The sequence below is a fragment of the Hippocampus comes genome, unplaced genomic scaffold (genome assembly GCF_001891065.2).
Source record: "Hippocampus comes isolate QL1 unplaced genomic scaffold, H_comes_QL1_v1.1 scaffold463, whole genome shotgun sequence".
Taxonomy (NCBI): Eukaryota; Metazoa; Chordata; class Actinopteri; order Syngnathiformes; family Syngnathidae; genus Hippocampus; species Hippocampus comes.
In genome coordinates, this window is record NW_017806181.1 from 411,827 (window position 1) to 422,456 (window position 10,630).

The following is a 10,630-nucleotide window of genomic DNA, read 5'->3' on the forward strand; positions in this document are numbered from 1 at the left end:
ATTATCGGCGCGTCGCCCCTTTCCATCACGCTTCATTGTATCTTCGTCAAGCTTGTGGACTTTTTGTCACGATGCGGTTGGGCGGAATATTTGGAAGTTGAATTCCGCTGGTGTCTGTTGAACGGGAGACCTCGACCCGGGGTGACGGACTAAGCGCTTGAAGCCAGCCGGCTTGAACTCTTAACGGCAGAAACGCGCCCGCAGACGCCAAAGGTCAACCACCTTCAAAAGGTCCTCGCAAGTGGTGCAACAAGTTGCGATGCCTTTCAAGTGTGCGGGAGTTTTTTCTTAGATTGGGGTGTGGGGGGTCCTGCAAACCGCCAGTCCCGCCGCGCTACTCTTTGGGTGAAGGCCGAGTGACTTTAGGTCAGAGGACGACGGCGAGTCAACTCACCGACGAGGGCGAGGATAACCGTGAGCAGGGGGGCGGCCGGAAAGGCGATGGTCATGTTCATCTCCAACATCTGAAGGAGGTCCACTGAGATGGGCCGGGCGACAAACAGAGAGAGAAAAACAAAACACCCCGACAAAAACCATCACTTTGCATTGACCGCTGCGCTGCTTCAGACTGAGAGCTGTCGACTCGCTACTTTGTTGCGTTTGAAACTGCATTTTGCCTTGAGATACGAGCGACCCGACCCACACTTTTTGGGGACCCCGACCCTCACTCGGACCCCGGAAACAAACGACTTTGGCTATTGTTTTTGGGAGGATGACAATGCGTTCTTTGTCTTCTACCCCCCCTCGCCCCAAAAAGGGGGAGGGACTCATATTATTATTGTTTGTGTTCCTGATGAAAATCACACAAACGGTCTAAAGGCATTTCCAGGCAATTCAATGGGGAAAGACGCTTGAGATGTCACGTTTTGCGTCACCCGCATGGGCGCAACATCAATTCAGCTCCTATCTCAAGGCACATCCGTATTCGCTCAATAACTGCACTGTGCGTGCGCGCTTCAATGCCGTTGTATTTCTCACCAATGAAGACGAAGATCTGGTGGTGAGAATACCTGAGCAGCATGGACACCGACAGCGTCTGAAAAACAGCACAAACGTCGACTGTGGACTCCCACGCCACTCAGCAAAGCCATCTTGGGGCTCACCCATGCGAGACTTGGGACCAAAAGTCATTTAAAAAAAATATATAAAAATCTAGTGAGTACAAGGCATGCATTTTCAATTGTCTAGTCAACTGTTTTTCAGTTCTTTTTTTTTTTTAGGACGTTCAAAACAAACTTTCATCAACCTTCTGCAAAAAAACAAACAAACAAACAAACAGAATTTAAAAATCTCATGGAGATGACTGGGATGAACTAGGATGGCTTGCCATGGACTGGCAACAATTAGGAAAAACTGAGATGGCCTGGCATGGATTGGATAGACCGCCACGGTCTACGATGGAGCGCAATGACTAAAAGAATGAAATCCTAGTCCATGGCCGAGGACGGACCGCCACGGACTACAATGGACCGCCGCGGACTCGCGAAACGGGCGCGCCGGTACGGAAGGGCTTACGAAGATGACCATGATGACAAATGCGGCCAGGTAGGAGGTTCTGGCCATCCACATGCTGACAAAGCGGTAATGCTCTCCGGAGACCACGTTCCTGAGGAAACCTTGGCACAAGCACACAGCGCATCATCATCATCATCGTCGTGAGCGGTGACGTGATCTCGACGTCCCGCGGCAGAGTCCGTCTTCCGTCGCGTCACCTTTGTTCTCCTCGTTCTCCGCGAGCGCTTTGACGCTGGACATCAGAATGTCGTCGTAGCCTAAAAACTCGTCCAGCAGGAAGCGACTGAAGCCGTCGCCAAAACACTCGTCCTTGGTGGGATCTGAAAGGCAAAATGGCGTGGCGCCTCAGGCCGCTGCCGGCGGGGCTGTCCGCGGACGACGTCTTACCCAGGGTGACGACCATGACGGGGATGTTGAGTCTCTGCCGCGTGCTCTGAGACAGACGCAGGAAGCCGTACTCCAGAGAATATTCCACCATGTACTCCTCCTGAGGCCAGGCTGCAAAATGAAAGCGGCGAGCGTCACGACGAGCGGCGGGGGGCCGCGGCGGCCCGTTGCGCCACCGCCGCCTACCTTTAGCGATGTGACTGAAGGAAAGGTCCCGGCTGTCGTTGGCCCCGCCTCCCGCCGCACCCTCACCCGCTCCCGCTTGTCCGATGGCAGGCAGCTTCCGATGGGGCTCCGTGTCCAGTTCAAACTGTCGGCGGGACATTTTTGGGATCACATGTAAGCCTGCGTATGTTTAGTGGGGCTGAGGCTGGATCAGATATATTTTCCCCCCCACAGCCCCCAAACGATTCCTGATTAATTGGCCCATTGATTGTAAAACTATATAATGCATAAAATCATTTCTTCTTTGCTTTCTCTGTCTCTCTCTCTCTATATATACAGCATATAGAGATATAAATACAAAGTAGTACAGCTCCTTTTACATTTTCTTGGGCACACGAAGAGAAAAACAATCGGCAAACATCTGCAACTTTGCCAATGATTTGAACGCGACAAGACCGAATATGGTCCGATGAACGAGGGTCCAAATCAGTCCGGCCCGTTTTGGCTCTCCCGGCGCGGCCCAAGCTACCCTGCAGTCTGCGGCCGGCGGGCTTCAAGCGTCCAGCGGATAAGCCCTTGGCCTTCTCCTCACCTGCACTGAGCTGTTGTCAAACGTGTCCAGCGCCATCTCTTCGTCTTCGTCCTCGTCTTCCTCTTGCAGCGCTGCCAGACTGAGCCCGGCGACGGGTCCCCCTCCTCCTCCGCCGCCCTCCTGCAAGTCGTAGAACTGCAGGAAGACGGGCGGCCGGCTGGAGTTCCTCTGGATCTCCACGCGCAGGATGCCGTCGCGAGGCCAGCGCTCCCTCACGCCCTCCAGACAGTTGATGGGCGAGCGAGAGAAGGCGATGTGGATGTAGGCCAGGATGAAGAGGACGAAGAGCGCCTGATAAGCACCAGCACACACATTCAGAAGAACAACGGCTTCCGTCGCTGCCGAGGACACTTTGTCCGTCCCAAATGGCGGCCGGAAGACACGCTGAGGTTTCAAACGGAGTCGCTTCAGAGCCCGGAGACGCCGCGGGAGGGCGCGGTGGCGGCGGCTCCCGCGGGCTTTTGAGAACAACGGTCTACGGTCATACCAAGTAAATGCCAAAAGGCGTCCGCCTACATGGCGCACCACACGGTGGCCCGAGCCCTTCGCCGAGTCTCACATTCCCGCACACAATCGTACACCAACGGGAGGCTCCCGCCAGGTCCGCCGGGAGCAAACGACGCTTCCGTGTCTCGCTCGAGTACGCGTCAACGTGGTCACGAGCTGCCAAATGTTTGTTTTCATGCACAAGGAGACGACGAGAAGCACCTTGAGCAGCACGAAGAACTCAAAGACCCTCCTGAACGATGGCGGGAAGAGGCGGGCATAAGTGACAGCCATCTTGAAAAAGAGCGCGTGGAAGAGGCGGTCTCGAACGTTGATGAGAGGGTTCTGGTTGATGTTGGGGTTCCGGATCCTGTTGGGCCCCATGTTGTTGTTGTTGTTGTTGTTTGGTGGGACATTGTTGTTGGGCTGGTTCTCAGACATGGTCTCTCAACGGGGGAAGGGGGCGTGGAGGGGGGGGGGGTACTGCGGAGGCTGACAGGATCCAAGTCTAACGAGTGTGCAATTAAGTTTTAAACTGAGGGAAAATCACCTTCTAAAAACATTTGTCAAGTGAACTGTTCTTCTGGCTGGCTAATTAAAGAGGGACTTGGAACTCTGTGTGTTTATTTACATCAACATGAAAATAAAGATGTGTACTGTATTAGCAGAGAGCATTAGCCAGTGCCTGTCATATGTCTCTATTAAACAATGCTGACATGTCGTCGCGATCATTAAGCAATAATAGTTTACTTTACAGCTCATGAACTACAGGATCAACAAATTAAGCTCACTGATAGCGCTTGGATGGCAAGCGATGCATCGTGATGCAGCAGGGAGGAGAAGATGAGGAGGAGGAGGAGGAGGGGGAAAAAAAAGCCTGTGAAGTGTCCATATATGCGGACAGGGTCCCTCAAGGGGGGAGGGGGGGGGGGGGGGGGGGGGGGTACTGCGGAGGCTGATTCTAGGTTGGCATGGCTTCAAGTTCCACTCTTCTCGTCGTCTTCGGTCTATAACAGAGACAGGGCAGCACGAGTACGACAACTGATCACAACAATTGCCGCAGTGTTGTCAGACGGTCTCAAGTCAGACGTTCTTTTGATGACCGATGCAAACTAATCACATGACACCTGCTCGTGTTTGTTCTCGTGCGAACTTTGGGTTCGAATCTGATCAGAGTATGCTGGAACCGGTTGGGGCCTGGATCTTGTCTCTTCTTCGGGCTGGGTCCTCCAAACAAAAACAACGACGACGACGACGACGTCCCACCAAGTCTCCGCGGCCACCCACCTGTTAGCGACAGCTCCCGTTGGATTCCATGCTTGAGATTTCTTCTCGATGTTTTCACCAAAAGACTGAAACGGGCGAGCGGTTCCGTCAAACGCAGGCCAGTTGGCTAGCACGCTTAGCTTATTTTAGCTTAGCCGTTGTTAGCTCCACGCAGCGACGGAAACAAGTCGAGCAAGTCCGCTTCGCGAACAAACTACCGAGGTGCTGCCGCGGGTGATAGGAAACACCCGAACCGCATTGGAGACGCTTAAATTCCAACAAATTCGGAACGACGAACTCAACTGACGGCTAAAGCTACAGTTCGGAACTACGGGAATAACCGGAAGTAACGCACTCGCTCTCTCTCGCTCTCTCTCTCTCTCAAGCTTTATTTGAGCAAAAGCAGGTACAGACCTGCATTCTGTGTTCATCAAAGTAACATATTCGAAACATGAAATAACAGTATGCACAACATAGAAAACATCAACAACCATGCCAAGGCTTTCATGTGAATTCAAATACATTGAAAGTTGGACAAATGTTTACAGTTTCCGGAGCTTTTTCGTTTATGCGAGTCATTTAAAAGTTTAATATAGCACATAGCATCAATGTGAAAGTATGAAAATATAGGTTTCTGATTCCCATACCTGCACTTATAAAGAAAAAAAAGACCTAATTATGAACAAATTAGTGATGAAAAAGCATCTTCAAAAACATACTTCCTAACAAATTGAAAAGAAAATGTTTCTACTTTAAAGAGAAATCTTTGTAAAGAAATATACTGACAAATACTGTCCGAAAGTATGAGCAGACCCAGAGGAGGTCTTGAACATCAATGTCCCTTTTAAACGTAGTCATGTAATGGTTGGCCAGATAAATCACTTCTTTCACCTTATTATTATGTTATGATGTCATGTCACCCAGAAGCGGGGTGGCCATTGGGAATTTCTCGAAATGCTTGCTGTTCATTTTCCCGAACGGCCAGGGCATTTCCGGGCCCGCAATGGCCATCGCGGCCCCAAGCAGAATCTTCTCTCTGTTGCCTTACCTGGATGAATAAAGGTTACAAAATAAAAGCGTCATAGTTTTGCATGCCTGATCAGTTCGGACCTGATCACACGTCTCCTACATGTGGGCGGGGCCTTCAAATTCACCTGCTTTTTGAAACGCCTCGCTCTGACCTGAAAGCTCATTCAAGTATCAGGCACAAAGGCAGCAAATTCTGCCGTCACAACCAAAGACATTTTACGTTCTTGGTCATGAAATCTGGCTTCGGATGCAAAGCCGCGGATGCATCTCCAAGCAGCATATTGATGAGGCATCTCGTCGTCGTCTTGTTTGATATTCGCCATCTTCTCCGACGCTCCATTTTTCCACATCCAATATGGCAATGGGGTTGACGTCAGAGCAGCTTCTCACGGCGTTGACGAATGTACGTCTATGGGTGAGATTCACTTGGAAAGAGCGAATGGGACTTTTCGCCACTCTTACGTCCTCTTTCAGGCATAATTCACGGGTTTTATCATTTCACTTGTAAAATGTTATAAAACGTGTTTAATCTAAACTAAACAATGTATGTTTTTGTCATTCCACAATATCCGTCCTTCTTCTAATCTATAGGTTAGAATGATGTGATGTAAATTTCTATGTATATTACATGTATATTTTCTCTTAAATCCTCTTTCAGGCATAATTCACGGGTTTTATCATTTCACTTGTAAAATGTTATAAAACGTGTTTAATCTAAACTAAATAATGTATGTTTTTGTAATTCCACAATATCCGTCCTTATTCTAATCTATAGGTTAGATGCGATGTAAATTTCTATGTATATTACATGTATATTTTCCTGGGTTCATATCAATAACAGAATTCGCTTGTGCGCCGTAATCCGTCAATCAATTGCAAATCCATTCAGGCGAATCAAAGGCCGTCAATGTGGCCTTTGGGGTCCTGAGCACTTTGTTCGCGCTGCGAGCTCCAAATCGGTGGCCACAAGGCTAAAATGGATTTGTTCCGCGTTGTCTTTGGCAATGTAACAAATTGTGGCCGTCGAGTTGAATAACGTTCGTTTATTCACCGGCTAATTGTCCAAAGGGAGGGAGACGTGTTTTGGTTCTCGTGAAGGACGCCGACGCCGCTGGAATCGAAGTAAGTTGACAGAATGAATGAGCTGCTCTTGGGCGTCTTCTGCTTTTTCATGCTTCCTAAATTCGCCCGTCAGTAAGTAGACCCGACGCCTTATTTCATCCGCTGCGCCTTGTTAATCAGAACATTGATTGTCGATTTTATTTGATCAAGAGCTTTTGGAGTCTTCGACTTTGGGACCAGATGTCTTTGTGTTCCCACGAAGGAATACTTGCGGGGGTGCGGTAGAAAACGCGAAGGGCAGAGATGGCGCGAGTGATCGCTTTCGCGGGAAATGATCGAATTTCCCTTCATTGGTCAGAAATGATTTCGATGTCACAAATAACGTAGTTGTTTGCCGGCGATTTTTAGTGACAGAGAGAACGAGTCAATGCACTTGTTTCAGATGGCGGAAAGTACATCATTGGCGCCTATCCGCTTTTTGTGAGATTCTTTGGTGGCGCGCCGTGAGATTTTTCAAATGGAAAAGGCGCGCCTTGGCTTAATAAGGGTTGAGAATTGGCGTATTCGTCCAAGAAATAATTGCTTGATGACTGGACGCTTCAAATCAGGGGTCGTCGCAGGGCAACCGAGAGCCCAGCTCGGGTGGCGCGCGGATGTGATTTGCTGATTTGCGCGTGTCGGCGTGCGTGGGAGCGCAAATGGAATCGGAGCAAACATCTTTGACGTCTCGCTTGTCGCTGCCGTCGCAGGGGAGAGGCTCCGAGCATGGAGTTGGCGTACGTGTGCGACTGGGAGAGGCGCCCCAAAAGCACCCACTGCCCCTCCATCCCCCTGGTCTGCTCCTGGTCCTGCAGAAACCTGGTGGCCTTCACCACCGACCTGAAGAACGACGACAACGGCGAGCCGGGTATGCGCGTTCTTCCTCCAAAGCCGTCGGCGCGTTCGCCCGTCTGTCTTTGGGCGTTTGCCGGTCTTCTTCTGATCGGTTGACGTGTCGCAGATGTCAGTCACATGATCCACATCATGGACACGGAGCATCCCTGGGACGTGTACTCCATCAGCTCCGGCCACGCCGAGGTCATTTCCTGTCTGGAGTGGGACCAGTCAGGTCAGGCGACAAACAACGGCGGCGAGTCATTTGCGGCAACGCGTTTCCTGTCCAAAAGCTGAGCGCGGTCGGATGATTGGTCATTTTGACTCGGAGGGGGGGGTCCTAAACGTAAATAATTCCCCAAAACGACCACTGCAAATCCCCGGGGGACTTTTCAATCGGGAGAATTTGCAGTGCCGCGAGATTTCCGAACGCTGACGGTCACCGCTTGGAAGGTCTGCTTCATCCTGACTTAGCACAACCCAGCAAGAATTTCCCCAAATTGAATGATGGGCTCCGGGGAAAGGGAGCGTTGCGCTGTGGTGGTTTTTTTTTTTTAAACAAAGAAAATTGGGTCCAAAAGCACCTTCAAATTTGGGTGCAAGTAACACCGGGCCGATTGGCGAGAACATCCAAAAGGCGGCCGCGCCCGTTTGAACAGCTCTCGGTCGGCTCGCCAGGCTCCAGGCTGCTGTCGGCGGACGGCGACGGCCACATCAAGTGCTGGTCCATGTCGGAGCACCTGGTCAACAGCTGGCAAAGTGTTCTGAGCAGTTCTGTGGAGGGAGATCCCATCGTGGCGCTGAGTTGGTTGCACAACGGCGTCAAACTGGCTCTGCACGTGGAGATGGTATCTGCCTCACCTCGCCGCCGTCGTCGCCGCCGCCGCCGCGAATCAAGCGCGGCCCGTTTGTTTGCAGTCGGGCTCGACAAACTTTGGCGAGAAGTTCTCCCGGGTCAAGTTCTCGCCGTCTTTGACGCTGTTTGGCGGGAAGCCGATGGAGGGCTGGCTGGCGGTGACGGTGAGCGGCCTGGTCACCGTGTCGCTGCTCAAACCCGGCGGCGCCCTGCTGACGGCCAGCGAGTGTCTGTGTCGCCTGCGAGGGCGCGTGGCGCTGGCCGACATCGCCTTCACGGGAGGCGGCAACATCGTGGTCGCCGCCACCGACGGCAGCAGCTCTTCGCCCGTCCAGTTTTACAAGGTGCGTCGCCCGCGGCCGCCCCCGCGCGTTCGGCAGCTGACGCGCGCGTGTTCAGGTGGTGGTGAGCGTGGTGAGCGAGAAGTGCCGCATCGACACCGAGCTGCTGCCCTCCTTGTTCCTGCGCTGCACGACGGACCCGCTGAGGCGGGACAAGTACCCCGCCGTCACGCACCTCAAGTTCCTGACCAGAGAGAACTCCGAGCAGGTACCCGGGCGTGCCGACTCCGCGGGCGTCTTTCGCTCGCCCTTTTTTCCTCCGTTTTTCTCTCTTCCGGCCCGCGGCAATTACGCCGCGCGATAGGAAAAGGCGGGGCCGGGTGGGCGCCCGCGAATACGGCCGCTCATTTCATTCGTCTCGGATTCGGCGGCGACGACGTTGAGAATCGTTTCGCGGCGTTGAACCGTTGTTTCGTTTGGGATTGTCCAAATCTTGGCTTTTCGGCCTCTCGGCGGTATCGAGACGCTGCGCCGCTTCGCTCGTCCTTCATGAAAGCGGACGGATCGTCTTTGTTGATCCAAACGGGACATTTCCGACCACGTACGTTTACTGGGAAAAGTGACCGTTCAGATGTTGGCCCTTTTTCTGGCGGACCAAGCCAGGAAGTTGCAACTGCATCCGAATGAAGTTTGGGAAGGAAAAAAAAACGAGTCACCTTCATCGAGGAACGAAAACGCAATGTTGTTTGCAGCCGCAGCGGGAATGTCGCGCAAGTGCGCGTCACGTCGGAACGGAAGCGCCATCAGAAATTGAGCGGAGGCTTTCAGGTTTTGCCGAGCGCAGCCCTCTGGCGGCGTTTTGCTTCGTCGTGCTTCGTTTGCTTTTGTTTCATCGCCCGAGAGACGACGCTCATCGTCGAATTCACAATTGATGATTTGGTTGCCCTTGGAATCCACTTGAATGGCAAATACTTTTTAGTCCGATTGTTGGCTTGGATTCATCAAAGGAACACTTGTCGGAATCCGAGTTTGTCCCACGATTCACCGGTGCCGGCCTTCCAGTGAATCCATCGGTTTGACGTCGAGGAGGGCAGACGAGCGGCGCCGATGGGACCGGCGATCGGCGTGGCAACTCGCCGGGCGCGGCAGTGCCCTCGACCGCCGGGTTCGCCATTTGAAAAAGCTTCGCGTCGGGGAGTCTCGCCTCCGTGCCGCGACCGGCTCGCAGAGTTCGCCGCCGAAGTTTGAACTTCGGCCTCGGCTTTGCCGGCCGCTGAAGAAAATGTTCAATTCGGAAAAGGCAAAGGCACCGTTAGGCGGTCGGTCTTCGCCGGTCCGGCACGGGAGCCACGTGCGGAAGACTTCAAATCGGAACGGCCGCGGGAAGGCCGAGCGCGGCCGGACCCCTCGGACGTAGCGAATGAAACGGTCCCGCGGGCGGGATTCCTTTTACTTACCAGTGCGAGACCGCGACAAAAATCAACGGCGTGCTCACGGAGAGGGGCGCATGCAGCCATAGCGGCGTTGGAGTGGTGGCTCCGAGCTTTGGGCGCAAAGCCTCCCTCACCCCCCCCCACCCAAAAGCGCAACCTTGCACTTTCCCCCCAGAACTCCACCGGGTTGGCTTTGGCGCCATTTTCTCAAGTGGCAAAAGGTCAAGGTTGAGCCCGGAGCCCCTCCCGTCTTTCTCCTTCGAGGTTCGGTGCCGCGCGTCCGCCGTTGATTGGTTGCGTGCGCTTCAGGTTCTGCTGTGCGCGTCGAACCAGAGCGGGAGCATCGTGGAGTGCTGGTCGCTGCGGAAGGAGGGGCTCCCCGTCAACAACATCTTCCAGCACCGATCGCCCGTCGGTGAGTCCCGAACGCACGTGGCCGGCGCCTTCGATCCGGGCCTCGACGTGGCCTTTTGACTTTTGACCTCCCAGTGGGCGAGAAGCAACCCACCATCTTGAAGTGGAGGATCCTGACCACCACCGGCGACCTGGAGAGGGTGTCGGCCGTCGCCCTTCCCAAACTGCCCATCTCCATCTCCAACACTGACCTGAAGGTGGCGTCGGACACCAAGTTCTGCCCCGGACTGGGTAAGGCGGGCCCCCGTCGGCGGCGGCGCCTCCGCCACCG

General features: G+C 53.3%; 2 protein-coding genes across 3 annotated transcripts in view; one reads left to right on the top strand and one right to left on the bottom strand.

The window, feature by feature from the left end:
- tmem259 (transmembrane protein 259) overlaps positions 1–4,779 on the bottom strand; it is a 9,160-nt gene extending 4,381 nt beyond the window's left edge. Inside the window, exons 1-9 of the mRNA XM_019855851.1 lie at positions 4,433–4,779; positions 4,074–4,152; positions 3,368–3,603; positions 2,660–2,950; positions 1,903–2,212; positions 1,713–1,835; positions 1,516–1,616; positions 979–1,036; positions 395–478 (exon numbers count right to left, since the gene is read on the bottom strand). Coding sequence (XP_019711410.1) covers positions 395–478; positions 979–1,036; positions 1,516–1,616; positions 1,713–1,835; positions 1,903–2,212; positions 2,660–2,950; positions 3,368–3,586 — 1,186 coding nt within the window. The 5' untranslated portion in view covers positions 3,587–3,603; positions 4,074–4,152; positions 4,433–4,779. The remainder of the gene's footprint in view (positions 1–394; positions 479–978; positions 1,037–1,515; positions 1,617–1,712; positions 1,836–1,902; positions 2,213–2,659; positions 2,951–3,367; positions 3,604–4,073; positions 4,153–4,432) is intronic.
- A 1,456-nt stretch (positions 4,780–6,235) lies between these two features.
- Positions 6,236–10,630, top strand: part of med16 (mediator complex subunit 16) — an 8,427-nt gene continuing 4,032 nt past the window's right edge. The window contains exons 1-8 of one of the 2 annotated variants that reach the window (XM_019855846.1): positions 6,236–6,562; positions 7,252–7,409; positions 7,503–7,610; positions 8,054–8,223; positions 8,294–8,575; positions 8,631–8,780; positions 10,255–10,360; positions 10,435–10,614. In XM_019855846.1, coding sequence (XP_019711405.1) covers positions 7,268–7,409; positions 7,503–7,610; positions 8,054–8,223; positions 8,294–8,575; positions 8,631–8,780; positions 10,255–10,360; positions 10,435–10,614 — 1,138 coding nt within the window. In that variant the 5' untranslated portion in view covers positions 6,236–6,562; positions 7,252–7,267. The remainder of the gene's footprint in view (positions 6,563–7,251; positions 7,410–7,502; positions 7,611–8,053; positions 8,224–8,293; positions 8,576–8,630; positions 8,781–10,254; positions 10,361–10,434; positions 10,615–10,630) is intronic. The other variant, XM_019855847.1, reaches the window with a different exon arrangement.